General features: G+C 50.9%; 1 protein-coding gene across 1 annotated transcript in view; it reads right to left on the bottom strand.

Annotated features, from left to right (window-relative positions):
• VDR (vitamin D (1,25- dihydroxyvitamin D3) receptor) overlaps positions 1-19,058 on the bottom strand; it is a 105,382-nt gene that overhangs the window by 21,229 nt on the left and 65,095 nt on the right. Inside the window, exons 2-4 of the mRNA XM_010837550.1 lie at positions 12,756-12,837; positions 9,214-9,362; positions 8,540-8,632 (exon numbers count right to left, since the gene is read on the bottom strand). Coding sequence (XP_010835852.1) covers positions 8,540-8,632; positions 9,214-9,360 — 240 coding nt within the window. The 5' untranslated portion in view covers positions 9,361-9,362; positions 12,756-12,837. The remainder of the gene's footprint in view (positions 1-8,539; positions 8,633-9,213; positions 9,363-12,755; positions 12,838-19,058) is intronic.

The following is a 19,058-nucleotide window of genomic DNA, read 5'->3' as shown; positions in this document are numbered from 1 at the left end:
CCGCCTGCCGAGAGAGAACAGGGGCCCTCCGCTGGGTCACCCACCTCGCAGCCCCTCAGCCCTGCCTGCGTGAGAGAGCCTGTGACCGTGAGACGGGCTGGCCAAGCCCCTGGCTCCAAGACTCCTAGGGAGAATGGGCGCCCAGCCAAGCCCCTGGCCCCTCTCAGGGGCCACCCCTGCCCAACCCTCTGACTTGCCATGTGTGCCAACATGCCCTCCTCCTGTTTACTGCTGATTCTTCCCCCATCCTTGCTTTTATTTACCTTTAAAGTCCTCTACTCCTCCTTCTCTTTTTTTATTACACAGGAAATACAAGTGAATTAACCTAACAAAATTTTTTTAATAAATACTGAAATCTGCAGAGCAGCTTTCATTGCCTTTAGCTTTGTGTGTGTTTATGCAAGCCCAAAGGTTCATTTTCCTAATTCTGGCTTTCTCCCCTGCTGCCAGCTACAGCACATGGGACTTTTATGAGGCTGCATAGAGGCCATCTTGGCACCCAACTCCAGTACTCTTGCCTGGAGAATCCCATGGACAGAGGAGCCTGGTGGACTGCCGTCTATGGGGTTGCACAGAGTCGGACACGACTGAAGTGACTTAGCAGTAGCAGCAGAGGCTATCTTCCTAGAGGTTCCTCTTACAGTGAAGCAATTTAGCAAAGAATAAAGACTCCCAAGTTGGGGTCTTAGGAGTGTGAAAGTGTTAGTCACTCAGTCATGTCTAACACTTTGTGACCCCATGGAACTGTAGCCCACCAGGCTCCTCTGTCCGTGGGATTCTTCAGATAAGAATACTGGAGTAGGTAGCCATTCCCTTTTCCAGGGACTTTTCCCGACCCAGGGATAGAACCTGAGTCTCCCACATTGCAGACTGATTCTTTACTGTCTGAGTCACCAGGAAGCCCAAGAATACTGGAGTGGGTAGCCATTCCCTTCTCCAAGGGATCTTCCCAGCCCAGAGATGGAACGTGGATCTCCCACATTACTGGCTGATTCTTCACCATCTGAGCCACCAGGGAAGGCCTTAGGAATGTGAGTTCTTAGCTTCTTGGATACTGTTTCATCCCCAGAAATTCAAGGAGCTTGATGAAGCTGAGCCCACAGGCAGAAGGTTCCAGGCAGCTGGCCCTTGAGAACAGCTCAAGGCAAAGGACACGCAGTCACCTGGGAAATAGCCGCTGTTGGCTTTGGACCTCAGCCCCTGGTACCCTCCCATCACAGCCCTCATACCCAAGGGGCCACCAGCAGACTGGGCAACACGGGGAGGTGGGGGTGTTCGCTATTTGGTGGTTTACCCCCAGCCAGCCCCTGCAGCGACCCCCCAGGGAAAGACTGCATCTTGCAAGTCTTTCCAAGATCTTGCCTATGGAAAGAGAAACCCTTTCTCCTTGTGCCTGCATACATTTACCGCAGCTTCCCAGAGGAACAGAGGAACATGGAAGCACCTCAGTTAGCCTGAAATGAGACCCATCTGTGTGTTCCAGGACCAGATCCCCCTTCACTCCTTTCTCTCTTTCTCACCTGGTAGTTCCTGAGGTGCCACCTGTTACCATAAATGCTCAGGCCCCAGAATGCCCATGATCCTCTAAACCTACTTAAGGACCAGAAGTTTCTAATTAGAGCAAACTCTCATTTCCTTTTTTTTTTTAACAGCTGGGCATTTTGCCTGGGGTAGCTAGCTGAGAGGCAGCTGAGAGGCTTCCCTGTCCTCCCACCCACTGTCTGGTCTGGTTCACAGTCACCCTGTTCTTTTTCGAGAGCCATGGGCACCAAAAAGAACACACATCATGGTACCTCTAGACATGCGAGCCGAAGCCTCTCACAGCCCTGCACTGGGGGCCGAGAGCTTCTCAAGGCCCCAGAGGGAGGGGGCCCCAGTGTCCTGTCGAGGCCTCTCCTTCCTCAAGCTCTGCGGGCCTCACCTCTGACCCTCCTTGGTGGGCACTTCCCTCAACTGCAAATTTGCTTGGAAAGAGAGTTTGAAACGTCATCCTTTTCCTTTCATCTTTCTCATGCTGCAAAGCTGAGGCCTCACCCGGGAAAGCTGGAGACGGCCGCTCAGCCCGACTTTGCCCGACAACAGGAGTGGACTCCACAGAGGCTGGGATAGGACTCCGAGGGGTGCAGAGCTGGGTTAAAAGATGCTGGGGGCCGGGGCCCGTGTCCTTGCTTTCAACCGTGTACTCGGAGTATGAAGCCCAAGAGAACTGAGATAGAGACAGAAGGAGGAAGAGGACCAAGACCATGGCGAGGAGAGGGAAGTGGAGAGACAGGAGGAGGTGGAGGGGAGAGGAAAGGAGGGGCAGAGGAAGGGAGGGAGAAGGATGTGGTCAAGCACACGACCTCACAGCAGGGCTCAGGCCAGGGTACGAATGCAGCCTGGGCTTCTCATCCTTTGCCACCCCTTGTCCTGGAACCCACCAACCTTGAATTATGTCTCCACATTGTTTGAGCAAAGCAGAAAGCAGCCTATGGATGCATGGAGCTCTAAAATTATTATTATGAAAACATGCAGTAACCAGCCCTCCCTCAGCTCCTCTACAGACAGAATCAGAGGCAAGGAGCTGGATAGTGGCTGGGGAGACAGAGGCTGTGCCTCGTGAAGAACATCATCACGCTCTGGGCTGTGGGGTTCAGCGTCCGGGGCAGGGGGTGGGGGCAGAAACCACCTTCACCAACTCCAACAGCAGACCCAGGCCCTTCCCGGAGCCCGGGTTCTGCAGCCAGCCCTCAGGCACATCGGTTGTTTGCCAGGACCATTTCCCTGGGCTCCGAGTCCTAGTTCGTCCTGTTCTGCCGCCTTCTAAGGTGCAAGCCACTTGTACACGTGTGGCTGTCATCTGGTCTCTGCCCATGAGGAGTCAGGGCAGCCAGACTGGCCAGCTCTGGCTCTGCACTTTGTCCTCAAGATCCAGACCCCGCCCTGCCTTCCTCCCAAAGCTAATTGCCTGAGTTGGTTTGGTTTTGAGAAACAAGAGCCTCAGGTTTCCATGGGAGCCCATTTCCTCAGAAGCGCTCTCAGCCTCATCCTCTGGGTGGTTGGCAATTACATCCTAGCTCAGGAAAGGGGGGTAGTGGTGGTGCAACCAGGCTAAATATAGATGCAGTTTCTAGAAAGCTGGGGTGAGAGAGGACATTGACCGATTCTTCTGCCAGAGACCAATTCATCAAAACATGAGACAGGCAGCTCACAAAAGCATCAGGTGCCTGGGCCAGGGTCTCAGGCCTGGGACGGGAGGGTCCTTCTTTTTTATTTTTATTTTTCGGGAGGGTCCTTCTTGAGTAGGTGATCCCTGCCAGCAGAGACACACCGTGTAATGTACAAGACCAAGTGCTAGCTCTGAGCTGTGTCTCTACTGCAGCTCCAGTGTCAGAGAAATTCCAGAGCCTGGTCCAGGTGCAGGCTCCTGCTAGAGCTCCTGATACCAAAGGTCTGTGTGGTCTGATAGTGAGACCTACCGGGCTTACTTTGTGTGGTGACCACCAGGGCTTCTCAGCAGATGAGTTAAAAAAGAAAAGCCAACTTTAAGGAAAGGAAGGTTGATGGTAAGGAGCACAGGCCTCTTTTCTGGAGAGCACTTCAGCAAGACAGGTATATATTGCCACATGGCAGTTTTGTTCCAGACCACCATGATAAAGCCAATATAGCAATAAAGTGAGTCACACAAATGTCTGGTTTCCCAGTGCACGTAAAACTTATGTTTATGCTGTATTGTGCTCTGTTAAGTGTTCAGTTGCACTCCATCTATAAAAACAATGTACACACCTTAATTAAGAAATACTTTCTCACTAAAAACTATTAATTATCATCTGACAATGCAGAATTGCCACAAGCCTTCAATTTGTAAAAAAACACAACATTTGTAAAGTGCAATAAAGCACTTTAAGATCTGCCTGTGTCTACCAGTATGTAAAGTGGATGGAGCCTTTACTCATACAGTAAAGCCATTATCCTGGAAATGGGTACACCAGTCTCATGTAGGGACCTGAGAACTGGATTGGGAAGATTTATTTTTCACTTATGTCCCCTTTTGAACTGTCTACATCTAAAAAGAAAAAAAAAAACATTCACAGGAGTTATTCATAGGACCAAATACAGCAACAAATAAACACCACCCTTTATAACTATTTTAAAAATTTAAAGGAAACACAGGCTTTGGTCACATGGATCTATTTGGGCTTACATTCTAACGCACAACCTTGGGCAAGTCACTTAATCTCCCCATGTCTTAGTTTCCACATCTGTAAAACGGAAACAACCCTACAGAGAGGGTGTTGTAAGGATTATGTAAAGGAAGCAGGACCTTTACTGCACCTTTAGTGCTTAAGCACTAAATAAAGGGAAGGGAGAGGAACTGGCAGGCAGAGGCAGTGGGAGGGAGTGCTGACGGGTGGCTGAAGACAGCAGTGTGTGACTTTCCCATACGAATCTGAGACCTTGGAAGCAGTCAGCACGTCTCCACTGACTCTCAGCGTGGCTGGTGTGGGGCTCCATAGGTAGAGAGGCTCGAAACATATCTTCGCTTCATGTGTTGTTGCTTCTGATATCTAGACCCACAGCCCTCTGTGACTTACAGCGACCAATGTCCAGTTTCTCTGAGTGCCAATCAGGTCCCACAGAGTTCTTGACTGACACGAGGGTCTCTAGAGCTCCCTGGACAAGCCCTTGCTTTCTCATATCTGATATTTAACTCCTGTTTGGGGACCTTTTACCAGAGACCCTTGCTGACACATCACAGTTACATATGTTCCAGGTCCCATAAGAGAGGATAGGAGAGGACTATCTGTTCCCAGAAACTGCAAAGGAACAGTGATTAAAAGCACCGTTTATCAAGAGCCTTCTCTTCCAGCACTTTACATATTCTCTCTGAGGCTCTCAACAGCCTAGTGGGATAGGTATCCTCCCAATTTTATAGGTGATACAAAAAGGCAATGGAAAGTGAAATAATTTGTTTAATGTCACACAGCTAAAAAGTGTGAAAACTGACATTAGAATCAAGATTGGTTGGATTCCAAAGTCTCTGGGATTCTTATGTAATATGGTCTTTAACATGAATCTACCATATCTCAATTCCAGCTGAAGCAGGTGTCAAAAGTCTGTCCCCCTAGAGTCCACAGGCAGGAAGCAGGTGCTATTTGAAGGACTCATGTAGGACAGAGAAGGACAGAGGCCGGACCCGAGATGGGCAGGTTGGAAGTGGGGGTGACCTCTGCCCATCCTCTCCATGGGCACCTCTATTGCCAGGACACAGAGAGGATTCCCAAGTAGCACCGAGAGGGAATTCACACCAGTGAGCCCTGAGGAGAGCTGGGTTCTTAAAGAAATAAAACTGACCAGAAAGAAATGTACGACCTTCCTCATGTCCAGGGAGCTGCCTTTCTTGACACCTCCAGTGGCGTCCCCTCTCCAAATATCTGGCTTCTCCATCCAAACTTCCAAACATCACTCTTGGCTGCTCTGAACATGACCCTCCTCATTCTCTTCCATTCACATCCTTGAGCAGCTGCCAAGCTGACCTGGACAAAGTTCTCTCTAGCAACACTGACCTCTTGGTGACTGATTCACTTGTCCAAGGAACAACCTGAGCGGCCACTTCTCGCCTCTTGGTTTACTCTACTGCCTTTAAGCACTTTGAGTCGCTGGACACCTGCCCCATTTCTCTGCCTCCCTTCACATCACAGCTCCTGCAAATATCATTTGGGTGAACTTCCTGAGAGCCAGAACATTCCTCATGTTCCTGGATCCTCACAAGCCTACACTTCCCCAAACCCGTCATAAATGAGGTCCCTGAGCACCTCGGGGCTCACAAATAAGGAGGCATTGCTCCACATCGTCTTTGTCAGCTTGGTGCTTACTGCAAATATCAGCTTCATGGAGTCCTGATGAGGAGGAAGGCGACAACACAGAGAGGCAAACGGCGATCTGTTTCTCAGGCTTGCCTTTCAGGCAAGGATTTTAAACTTCACCATATTCTTCATTCTCTTCATCAAAGGGGTCTTTCTGATTTTCTTCTCATCCTTTGCACCTTCCCTTATATTAGAATTTGGACAAAGCCATTCATGACCAGAGATTCATCCACAGATCATCACTCACTCTCTCTCTATATATCTTTATCTATCTATCTATGCTTTATAGTAGATCTGCATATTTTCCCCCTGTGGCTCTTGCTTATGATTTGGTTGTTAACATTGTTCAGTCATCTAGGTGTGTCCTACTCTTTGCAACCCCATGGACTGCAGCCTGGCCTCTCTGTCCCTCACCATCCTCTCCTGGCCATGGACACCAGGCCTCTCTGTCCCTCACCATCTCCCAGAGTTTGCCCAAGTTCATGCCCATTGCCATAGGTGATGCCATCCAGCCATCTCATCCTCTGTCACCCTCTTCTCCTTCTGCCTCCAATCTTTCCCAGCATAAGGGTCTTTTCCAATGAGTTGGCTTTTTGCATCAGGTTGCCAAAATATTGGAGCTTCAGCATCACTCCTTCCAATGAGTATTCAGAGTCTTCTCCAGCAACACAGTTTGAAAGCATCAATTCTTCGGAGCTCTGCCTTCTTTATGGTCCAGCTCTCAAAACCATACATGACCACTGGAAAGACAGTAGCCTTGACTATACGGATTTTTGTTGGCAAAGTGATGTCTTCACCTTTTAACATATTAGGTTATGCTACCAAGACATATAACCATCTATAAGCCTGTCCATGCCAACCTTCTATTCTCACTGGAAATAGCATCTTTCTCTATGGATTGCATGTATTCCAGAGGAGCAGGAAGTAGAAACAACATGAAGTGGCTTGCAGGAGTAACTGGCTGGCAATAGTCTCTAATTCTTGACCATAGGTCAATAGAACCAACCAACCCCCATAATCACACTTTGGTTTGATTATGAGTCTTAGACTTGCTGAAATGACCACAACTCACTTCTAGAGCAATTTAGTTTGATTTAGAAGTCAATCAAACACTCAATAGTCAAATGGGCTTATATCCCAGGGGTTAGAATATGGTCAGTGGCTCAACCCTAAGGTAATGCTTTTTCCTTGAGAACTGCTTTTGCAGGGCCTAGAGAGCTTCTGGAGAGCAAGGACTTGTGCTATCTTTGTGTTCTCAAGGATGCGGTACCCAACACAGAGAAGGACCTCCTTCTGACAGAGGCCTTCCTACCCAGGAAGAGGATTCTGCAGACAGATACAACTGACAATGGAATTCTCAAACAGCTATTTGAAATAGACTAAAGCGGAAGATTATCAAATAGTATATGGATGAAGCAGAGGAGGAGAAGTATGTGGAGGGGAGAGAGGAGGAGAAATTACGTGCAGACAGTCTATTCTTGTTCTTTATGGTAGTTACATTCATAAAGCCACCATGGATGCTGAACCAGCAAATATTGAATCATCGCTCCTAGGAGAATGTGGATTAGGTTCCTGTGAGCCTCTGGTCACAATGCTTTCATCAATCCATCAGTAAATAACTTTGCTTCATGTGTGGCATCTATTTAAACGTACCTCATTTAATACATGTTGTTGACTCATTAACATTGAACTCACAGCCAACAGCTCTACAGCCCACATCTAAACAAAGCTTGTTTAGCATGTCTTTTCTCTGTAAGGCACCTTCCAGCTTTAACATGCTTAGGAGAACCTGAAAGAATTTCAGCACCATGCTTGGTTGCCACCTTACACATTGAAATCACTATCAGATGGTACAAAGATGCAAAAAGGATGGCACTAAACAGACCAAGAACAGGACACTTATTCACAGGGTGAGAGTTGAAACAGAAGGCAGAATGTCTGGTTCAACCTTGGCTGGGAACGTGTGCAATGAGAAGAGGAATTTTTCTCCACTCAGCACGTGTCCAGAAACGCCAATGCTGCAAGTATTGACCTGGGGATGACAAGTAAAGTTTACCAGGTTGTCAGATTTGCAGATGTGGACTCCACAAACAATGAGGACCAACTGTGTGTGTTTTATAAAACAGAATTCAAGCCAAACAACGACAGAGATGCTGGCTCTTCAAAAAGTGCAGCCTGGGCTGTCATCAAGGCAGAGGCAGTAAAGTTATAAGGTAGACGGAGGACAGGGAAGCAAGATAAAAGCAGCTTGCTGACCATAATGCCAGGCCTTGCAGGAGGGAGTAGTGGCTGTCAGTCAGCTCAGACTCAAGGGGCCTCAGAACAGTGGCTCAAGGCAATCAAACTCCAGGCCTGCCAGTTTCTGCTGTAGAGGGCAGGTGAGTCAGGAGCCTGTCTTTATAGAGCCCAGGGGTCCCTGAGTTGTGGGGGGACCACCACACAAGTCCTGAGGCCTCTGATTCACACTGCCCTCAGTGCCAGTTCAGGGAAATGGATTCCTTGTTCTGGACTTGATTTGCTCTTTCCTCTCTTTGATGGAAAGCCCTGCCATTAGCTTTACTCACCCCCAGCAAGACTATTATATAGAAGCTCATTTTTGGCTGCCTTCTTCCAGGCTCCATTCTGTTTCTCTCTCCAAAATATGCAAAATGCTAACTTCTCCTAGTTTTGAATCCTACCCTGCCATTCCTCACTTCTCTCTCCTCCCTCCCTGGCTCCAGGTGGGAATAGCCTTTGTCCAGCTCTTCCAGGACTTTTCCATACAATTTGCACTGGTAATGCTGGGCCTACATTAAAAGAGAAGAGGCTGCTCGCAGAAAAACTAGCCCTGACCAAACCAGAATGCGTGTGCTTTCCTCCACACTCTGAGGTTAGCTTTCCAACTTTGATAAGCAAGCCGTGGTGCACAGATCAGGTAGGGAGGTCCAACTAGGGATGTCATTTCCCTTGTTCCAGGGGATGGTTTGATTTGGATGGTGGCCGGAGGGGAGAGGGTGGGGGTGCGTGCTCTGAGGCCGAGTTCCTGGGCCTCCTGGAGGCCATGCCAGTCTCTTGGACTAGGAAGCTCTGATCATCAGTGGTAGGAGGTTCACTCTGGAAGGACATGGGTGGGTGCAGGGGGCTGTATGTCAAGGGGTAATGGAAGGATGGGGGTTCACATGAACTGCTTCCACCTAGGAAGCAGTTGGGCCAGAGGACCAGCTACAGCTGACGGCAGAGGAGGAAGAAACAGACCCTGTTGCCCCAGGGGGCTGTGAGAACGGGAGTGTTTCTGGGCCTGGCGAGGAAGGAGACACAGAACACGCAGGGTCTCTTTGCGGGAAACCTTGTTCCTCACCCTCTACTCCTCGCTCTCGCAGGGGACTCACCTGAAGAAGCCTTTGCAGCCTTCGCAGGTCATGGCGTTGAAATGGAAGCCGGTGGCTCGGTCCCCGCACACCCCACAGATCCGGGGCACGTTCCGGTCAAAGTCGCCGGGGTCAGGTAAGGAAGTGCTGGCCGCAGTCGCCTCCATGGCTGCAAGAACAGCAGGCGGGCATGAGGCCGCTGGTAGCCCTTCTGCCGGAAGCTCAGCAAAGTCGAGCTGCTCCCCAGGGCCCAGTCCTCAGTGGGATCCTCAGCACCCTCCCTTCGTGGCTCTGGGTACCACCAGCTCACCCTCCTGAGGCTGCCGGCCATGAGCAGAAGCGGGTCTCCCCAGACAGGCTGGAGCACGTCTGCAGGGGGCGCTGTGGCGATGCTCATGGCGTGGCCTGGCGTCAAAGCCCGGAGGACCAGAGGCCCTGTCTGGCACCTATGGGCAGGGCTCATTTGGGTGAGGGGTCCCGCCTCTCTGCGTCCCACTGTCCTCATCTGAAGAATGCGTTTTACTTCACTGGGTGTGAGGAAGGTTCTTGTGAATGATACGCACACCACTGGCCTCAGCTGTACCTCAGCAGTGGACCTGCTGCAGATCAGAGGCCTCTTTGCCCAGGGTCCCCTCCAAAAGTGGGGGGGGGGCTCCAACAGCCTTGTACACAGAGGGACACCCTTAGCCCCTCTATCCTTGAGGGCGAGGGGAAGAGGACAGATTACCTGCCTACAGCAGACCCTGTCATGCCAGCTCCAAGCAGCCCCACGGCTCAGGATGGACAGCCTGGTGACCTGGCTGTCCTGGTACCAAGGTCATCAAAGCCTTCCCCCTCCCCCTTCTCCCTTACAATTTATTGAATGTAAATTCAACACATTGTTCTGAACGTCCTTCTGAGTAACGTGAGTCGTATACCAGGAACTAATTTTGTTTTCAGAGGCTGCTTTTATAAATAGGCATTATCATCTAGAAATGGATTTCACACTTGAAGAAGGAGGGGAAAGAGACAGAGGGGACAAGATGTAATAGCTCTGGGAGAGTCTTCTGAGGAAGCAGCTGACAAGCCTTCCCTTGGGCAAGCCGGGACCTCGGCTTCACCTGCTGGCTGCAATCCTGCTGGCTGCTAGCTCAGGGCTGTCTGGGGTCCCTCCTGCCTGGTGAAAGCTTTCAGACAGGGCTGCCTCCCAGTTTTATCTGAGTCCTCACAAGGGTCACTACAGGTTTAAGTGCCTTGGCCTCAGGACAGAAGGAAATCGAGTGAGAAAGTCGGTGGCGAGGGGCCAAGCACCCTACCCCCTCCCATACCGCAGTGCCACGTCATCCCACTGACAGAGGTGGCTTCCAGGGGCCCTTGGGGACTCCGAGCTTCTTTCCAACGACTAGGCCCTTGACCTGAGCCAAGGTACATCAAAGACCAGGAGGGTCTTTTTTCAGTCCATCTTCAACTCACTCCAATGAGGCAAGTACTATTATCATTATTATTGTTATTATCGTTGTTGTTACGGCTTGCGGCATCCCAGTTCCCTGACCAAGGTTTGAACCTGTGCCCCCTGCAGTAGAAGCACGGAGTTCCAACCACTGGACCTCCAGGGAAGTCCCTTGCAAGTACTACTATTATTACTTGTTACAGATGAGGCCCAGAGAAGTCCAAACATTGAGGTTCTCTAGCAACTAAGAGTCAGACACAACTGAGAAACTTCACTTTCTCTTTTCACTTTCATGAATTGGAGAAGGAAATGGCAACCCACTCCAGCGTTCTTGCCTGGAGAATCCCAGGGACGGGGGAGCCTGGTGGGCTGCCGTCTATGGGGTCGCACAGAGTAGGACATGACTGAAGCGACTTAGCAGCAGCAGTTACCAAATGTACAAAACAAAGATTTAATATTGCAAAAAATAATCCATGAAGACTTTTAAGCTAAAGGAAGGAAGTGGGACTGTTAAGGACAGGTACTGTCAGTCCTGAAGGGGTAGAGGGTCCCCGATCCCAGACAGACCTAGCAGATCCTCCAACTTTCTCCTTCAGCTTTTCTTTTCCTGGGAACTTTAATAACAGTGACCCTGTTGCCCAGCCCAATCATAGCAAAGTTGATAGTTGTTAAGCTATAATGTTTTTATATACACACATGCACAGAGACAGAGAGAGAAACACTTAAAAAAAAAAAGAACAAAGAAATGATTAACAGAAACTTTTGATGCAGTGAGATTGGGGAGGACTTGCAGAGGCATTACATACTAGCCATATTCAATTTCTTTGAGTGGTAGGTATTATGGTGTGTGTGTGTGTGTGTGTGTGTGTGTTTAGTCACTAAGTCTTGCCTGACTCTTTGCAACTCCAAAGACTGTAGCCCACCAGGCTCCCTGTTCATGGGATTTCCCAGTTAAGAAAACTGGAGTGGGTTGCCATTTCCTTCTCCAGATCCAGGAATTGAACCCATGCTTCCTGCATTGGCAGGTGGATTCTTTACCACTGAGCCATCTGGGAAGCCCCATTACTACTACTACTAAGATACTATTATCTGTTTTATATGCTCATCTGTATATATAAAACATTGCCTAGTTGTTAAAACAAAAATAAAAGAGAGAGTGTCCTTAGTTTTTCAGCCTTGTCCCCACAACCCGTAGGAAGTCTATGCTGACTCCAGGCTTCTGGAGCATGACATACATATCCAGAGAGTGGGCAGGGACCCCAGAGGCCCCAGGAGGAGAAACTGTCTAGGATGCCTGTGGCTTAACCCTAGGTCAGCTGAGATGTTGCAACTCCCCGTCATGGTGATATTGCTATAGACTGTGTCATTCAGAGGCCAACATCTGGGGGATTTGGTGGAAAAAAGAGAAATTAAGTGTGGGGGTGGGAGGAAATTGGTCAAATCAGCCTAACAAGTATTCAGCATCATCTGGGCTCACAGAAGATGTGATGACGCAAGAGAGTTGGCAGAATGTGACAACACAGCACCGCAACTGTGCCTTCCTGTAACAGGGTGATGTCAGGAAGGTTGCTGGCCCCCGGAGTGGGGCCCCAGGCACTGGGTTAGGCCCAACAGAAGGCTGGACCCAGCAGCCAGAGGCCCACAGTGAGCAGGACAATTTCAGGTGAACTAAGAGACAACTCAGCCCGAACTAGGGTTACATGCTGCTACCAAGAAGCCAGGACCCAGGACCAGAGTCCAGAGGTGGAGAAGAGGTCTAGGCATCTATGGCCTGAGAGCTGGTAGTGTTAGGAGTGAAGGGCAGAGACTGCGGAGGGCAGGAGAGACAAAGGAGATGGGAGTTGGGCTGGCAATACCGCCTTGCTGATGACCTCCTGGGGTCCTGGCCAGGGTGTCTGCAAGCCCCTCCCTCTGAGCCCCCACCCCGACCTGGGCCCAGCTCTGGGTCTCAGCTTCGGGCTGCTGTGGTCTCTGCTGACACAGGATGCACCCAGCCACATCTGCCAAAGGCAGGGAGTATCTCTTCCTCCCTCTGACCACCGCCTTCTGATTTGCTCCCATTCAACATCCCTGCCCGCCTCACCCCTCGAAAACAAGAAGCCCAGAGGTTGTGGCTGAGGAGGAAACACCCACCTGTAGGAGCAGGGGGACAGGGAAGTCAGGCCAAGGGGTGCCCTTCTGTGAGGGTTCGCAGATGCTTCCAACCAAAAGGACTCTGAAATGAAAAAAAGGGAAATAAATACTTTATGTACAGCCCTGTGTTGATCTCACCACTGGAGCTCTAGAGGGCCCACCAGGGAGGATGTGAGCCTCTTTCCAGGAACTTTGGTCCTCCAAATGGAGACTGAAAACAGAAGTGATCTGTTGGGGGCAGACGTGCCATGTCATCACTGGCAGGGCTGAAGGGGCAGGAGTCCAGCTGGCAGCCAGGAACCACCCTGTCTTGGTGGGGGGCGTGAGCAGCATCCAGCGGGAGGGCAGATGGAAGCAGCTTCCTTGCTGCAGAGGGTGTCGGGAGCTTGACTGCTCCCGTGGCCCCCACTCCAGGTTTTAGGGATGCTTGGAGGAGCAGGGCCAGAGGGTGGTCTGGCAGGCTCTGGAGGGTGGGAAGGAGACCGGCGCCTGGGCGCTGGGGACAGTGCAGTTGGACCTGGCCTCTTGGGATGGCTTTAAAGACAGGTGTCTGGGGTGTATGGTCTGTGGAGCCCGGGTGTAGGTGGAGCAGGTGCTGCAGGGGTTAAATACAGCAATGCATGGCTTTCAAACAGGATGTTTTCTGCCACTTTTAGCTCTTTCCCAGACATGCTCAACACCCCCGGCCTTGGCGAAGGCTGAAGGTGGGCTGACTCTGGTGTCCAGACTCTGGGTCTTAGTGGTATGATGGGTCACCAAGCTGGGGCTGGTCGAATTTCACCCTTCCCACCTTCACCCACACCCAGTGCTACTTGTCTACCCAGACATACACACACACACACACACACACACACACACACACTCTTCCCCCCTTTGCTAACACCAATAGGAAGTAGCTTGGGAGATAACAGATACACAGGTGTCTGACCCTGAGCCCTGGAAAGGCCTTTAAGGCAAACCCCCCAATGGGGAAGGTTCAGACCCTCAGCTTTTGTTTCTCTGCCTCCTAGTGGTCTGCCTAGGCAGGGGGAGGGACAGCCCAAGAAGCATCCAGACCTGGGCTCAGTCCTAGGACTGCCAGCCCCCTAACCTGTGTGCCCCCAAGGAACATGTGAGGAGAGTGTCAGTGGACCCTACTGAGATAACGTGGACATGGCTGACCCTCTCCCAAGGACCATGGGTGGAGGAGGGATACCTGCAGGGCACAGATATGTTGCCACTGCCCCCAGGCTCTCCTCCGCTCCCTCTGCTTGTACTGCCCAAGGGTCCCAGCCAACCAGGCTCTTCAGGATCCTACCCCACAGCCTTGGCAATCTCCCAGACTCCTGGCTTGCTCTGCAGGAAGTCTGAGGTGAGGGCCAACTGGGTATAGAAAGGACCACTGCCCTCAGCCCCTAAGACACTCAGAAGTCAGGTCTGAGATCCAAGTAGCTCGCCATCCCTGAACTTACAGAGAAAAGTGTGTGCGTATCTACCATGCGCCAGACTGCTAAGCTTCCCACCTGGGATCTCATGTAACCTCCTAACCGTCCCGCAAGATGCAGAGCAGTCCCATTTTACAGATGGAAAAACCAAACTCCAGGTAGGGCACTTTGAGACTTGCCCAGGGTCCCACGGCCAGACCAGCAGTGAAGCCAGGGGCCAGGCAAGGATGGGCTGCCTGCAATGGCCGATAAAGGGTGGCCCTCTTCTCCTGGGCGCTAGTATTCACTCCCGCCCTGCTCCAGATTCCTCCTGTGCACTCACTCATTTAATCCTCACAACAACCTCTAGGCATGGAGAAACTGAGGCACAGAGGAGATGATTATCTTTGGAGCCCAGATTTGAACTGAGGCAGCTGAGCCCCGCATCTCCACTCTGCCACCTTTCCTAAGGGACATAGCTCAGTGGTTTCCTCCCCCTAAGCCCTGGACTCCCCTCACCTCCACAAAGTCAGGGAGGAACAGACAGGACCATCCCCAGGTCACCACGGAAGAATGTCATGGCTCTTTTTTTCCCAAGGCTCCCAAATCAGCCAGGATCTCTCTTCATCCTGGCAACCCTTTTCATCCAGGAAAACCCCCATCAAAAGGTGGAGCTCTCCTCCCCAGGCAACTTTGCACTGCTGGGTGGTCCTTATAGGAAAGATGGTCCTGTAGGTCCAAGTTCACGGAAAGTGGGGCGAAGACACAGGGTAAAAAAAGGACAAGTGGAAAAAAACAACTTAATACTACCCCCTTTGCCACATCATACAACCCCCACCCCAATTCATGTTCTGAGTGTGAGAACATCCCACTGCCTTTGCTGGGACTGTCCCCAGAGCCACCCCCTCCTGCCCCTGCCTTAGAAATACCCATGCCCCTAGCACTGAGCCTCAGAGAAGCAGAGGGGGAGTGGTTCAGCTCTGCAGAAAGCCCCTGGCTTCCACTCCTCCAGGCTCTGCATCCCACATCAAAACCCCTGCCTGAGTCTGACCCCAGGTCTGACCCTGCCTTAGCAAGAAATGAGGAGATAACATATTTCCTTCCAGTCATCGAAGCCACAACCACCGCCTCTCCCACACGTCTGCCCGGCAGCTCACATAGCAGGCACCCCATCTTCCAGTGGCTTCTGCTGAATGGACGACCCCATGCAGAGTTTCGCTTAGGACAGTCTCCTGGGGTTGGGGCTGCAGGGTATCTGGAGCAGAGCCCTCATAAGACAAGGATCGATTTGCCGCTGGGCCAGGTTTAACTCTGTTGCCGTCACTGAACCTCCTCGGACTCCTGAGGGCGGCAAAGCTGTGACTCTGGGAGGACCAAGCAGTGGACAGAGGTCTGACCTCTAAGGTCTTTTCCAGGTCTGAAAGTGTGCAACTCCCAGGCCAAATTCCCACCATGATGAGGCCTTAAGATCAGTCAGGAATGAAACTCCCTCACTGTGTTCTCTCCCCGACCCTCCAAGGAACAGGTGAGGCCCCTTCACCCTCAGATGCTAAGGCCCAGGAAGAACAGGAGGGATGTGGCCCCTTGCAAGGGTCCTGTGGGGACTGGGAGCCTAGGAGCGGGCTCCCCGCTTAGCTGTGCTGGGAATGGACTGATCAGAATGGGCTTTCTAACTGTGAACATTAGCTCAAAGCTCCCTCTCCTTCTGGAAAGAAATGGAAAGCTATGTGATTTCCCAGCAGAGGGGGAGAAAATTCCTTCTCTTCCTAAAATTGGCACACATGGAGTCAACCACACATCGGGCTGTCTCTGGAGGGGGTGAGCCTGTGCACACGCCAGCCACGATTGCACATGTGCTTATGTGTGCACGCCCTTTTCTTGTTGCTTTCATTTCATCATCCTTGCAACTCTGCCCATAGAGTGCCGAACACTGTATGACCTACCCAAGTTTTTACCTGTCATCTCTTCATTCTGGTATAATTTAGGCTCAGCTTAGTCTCATGGCCAGTTGGGGTCATGCCCTTTCTTCCTTCTCTCCCATCCCCAACATATACCCACATTGTTTTTCCAGAACAATCTCAGCATTGCCTTCCGGAAGAAGCTGAGAGGAACAGAGTGGACATGAGAGCAATGGGAGAGGAAAGTGCACTGCAGAGTTAGAACTCGGCCTAACACTTTCTTCCCCCACCATCCCCTCAGTTCCTACACACACACACACACACACACACACACACACACACACGGTGAGAGCATTTGGAAATTATATTCTGCAGACTACAATGTCCAAAGTAAAACCCAATGGATACCAGTCATCTCAGAATATCTCAAGATTGAAAGGAAACTTAACATCTCCTAGTCCAACCATTTTAAATCCCTTCTATAATATTCTAGCCTGTATTTAAATATCTTTTCTGTTGGAGAACTATCTCCCAGGCCAACCCATTCTCTTTGGATGGCTCTAGAAAGTTTTTCATTATGCACAGATGAAAGAGCCCCAGGAGTTTTCAACTACTGGTCCTAGACCAGCTCTTCACAGCCATCTAAGATGAATCTATCAGGCCACTCCCACACGGTCTCTTGAGGAGGGGTCAACAGGGCCACCGTATGATGCTACCACACACAGCAGAAAAAGTAACCCATTCCTCACCTGCTGGAAAATTGTCATGAAAAAAATAGAAAAACTCTGCAAAGTTTATGATGCAATGAGGTTTCAGGGGAGAAGCAGAGGAAGCTAGCCTGGCTACATTTCATTTTGATTTAGGCTTCATACACATCCCAGGTGTGGTCATGATTCCCACCAGGGCAGTGAATAAGGTGGTCATGCAGACAGTGTCTGCCTCCTTGGCCTTCACCTGGAAAGAAGCTTCCAGCCTAAGAAAAGGGCCTATGGAAGAGTGTGAGTAGCTACATAACCTCTTCCAAGCTTTTCTGCCACCTCCGTCTCAGGCTTAGCTATTTCCAGGGGAGGCTGACCCCCAGCACTGTGGCTCTAGGAACAGGGTTGAGGTGGATCAAACTGTTTAATTGCTGACTGAAGCATGGTAAATGAAGTGGCTAATGACCCAGCGGTTTCAGGAATAACTTTTCTTCTGAAAGTGCTTCTTAATTAACTTTTTGGGGACTATACCTCACTCTCGAGAACCTGATAAAGGTCATGGACTGACTGACTGCTAGTGTCAAGAGGTAGTGGGTCACTGCACAGAAGCCATGCCACAGGCTCCCACTCTACTGGACATTCACCAAGACTGTTCCTCAGCCGACTGTCCTGTCATCCTTGGGAGAGCTGGCAGCTTCTTGGAGCTGAGCAGAACCCACAGGCAGGAGTCCACGAGGTTCTAGGCAGTGGAACAGGAGATTCATAGTTTACTTAGATATGTTTCCACTTCTTATCAACAATTATTCCTGCAAGCTGCTTTTTTTTCCAGTGGAAACTCAGCCCTCAGCTTTGTCAACAAGATCTCTGGGTTGATTAGTGCTCTCCAGGTAACTTCCAGAAAGTGTGGGCAGTGACGGTGACTAGTGAAGCATAGGGAACCAGCCCGTGCGTAGCTGCAGCCCAGCGTCTCTGGTTTCCTAGCAGAAGAAAACTGAGACCCCCACAGGGGAAGCAAGTGGTCCTCCTTGCTTTTCTTCTGGGATCAATGTGATCTTTATATCACTCAGCCTCTTCCTGCACTGCAGGAAAGGTAGTACCCAAGCCCCAGGTCCTGCCAGCTCCAACCAAGATACTCCGGATCCTTGGTATCACAGCCCTTGCTCAGCTCCACAGTCACTTGGCCAGCCTGACACCTTGGCCACCTGACTACCGTCCCGCTTCCCCCAGAACCCCTCCCCATGTCCTGGTCTACAAATAGAGACGTGAGCGCTCCCAGGTCTCAGGCGGTCACGGGGACCAAGTTCTCCACGCAGCACTCAGCACGGTGCCCAGGACACCAGAGATTTATATGTTTGCTCTCATTATTACAGCAGTTACTGTTAGTACAGCCACGAAGAGTTCAGGACCCAGAGAGGTCAGGAAGTCTGCTGTCGATCCCAAAAGCCCCACCCCAAACAAACATTGCCCAGAAAGCCACATTTCTTAACTGGGAAAAAACCGACCACCCCACCCATTGGCTGTGGCTCCCAAAAATCTGGCTGCTAGGGGCGGGGAGAATGGGTTGCTCTCTTCTCTCCCCAACAAGCAGAGAAGCTGAGCTACACATTTGGACCTTGCCTCCACAGGGAAGATGACACCGTGGCTACCAAAGTGTCACCAATTACTAATCACTTCTGCTCATCGCCGGTCCTTTTCCTCTCTCACCCCGAGTGTCTCTCCTACCTCCTTCGTCGTCCAGGGCTTATCAAGCATCTGTTCTCTCCGCAGTGGGACACTGGCTCAGCATACCATGGCATCCCTGTCTGTTCTCAGGGCAGTGGCATTTCCTCGCCCCACTCCTGCCCCTCTGCAGGCAGCAGAAGGCTTCAGAAGCTAGTGGTTCGGTCATGGCCCCAAACCTAGGCACTGGGCTGGTTCTGATTTAGTGGGCCTGGACTCCTGACTGCTCCCCACTCTTGGCAGCCCTGGAAAGCCATTCATGGATCCCAGGACAGATTCTGAGGCCTGTGTCAGAAATCTACGAGGGTCCCCAGGTTCTCTGAGATAGGCAGGGCTAGGTAACTCTCCACGAGTCCCATGTCGAGTCCCATGTTAGTGTGTGTTAGTCGCTCAGTTGTGTCTGCTTCTTTGCAACCCCACGGACTGTAGCCTTCCAGGTTTCTCTGTCCATGGAATTCTCCAGGCAAGAATACTGGAGTGGGTAGCCATTCCCTTCTTCAGGGGATCTTTCCCACCCAGGAGTCGAACCTGGGTCTCCCGCATTGGCAGGTGGATTCTTTACCATTTGAGCCATTAGGGAAGCCC

Source organism: Bison bison, unplaced genomic scaffold, assembly GCF_000754665.1.
Source record: "Bison bison bison isolate TAMUID 2011002044 unplaced genomic scaffold, Bison_UMD1.0 scf7180017864077, whole genome shotgun sequence".
Taxonomy (NCBI): domain Eukaryota; kingdom Metazoa; phylum Chordata; class Mammalia; order Artiodactyla; family Bovidae; genus Bison; species Bison bison.
Note: the sequence above shows the minus strand (reverse complement) of the source record. Positions and strands in the feature narration are given on the sequence as shown.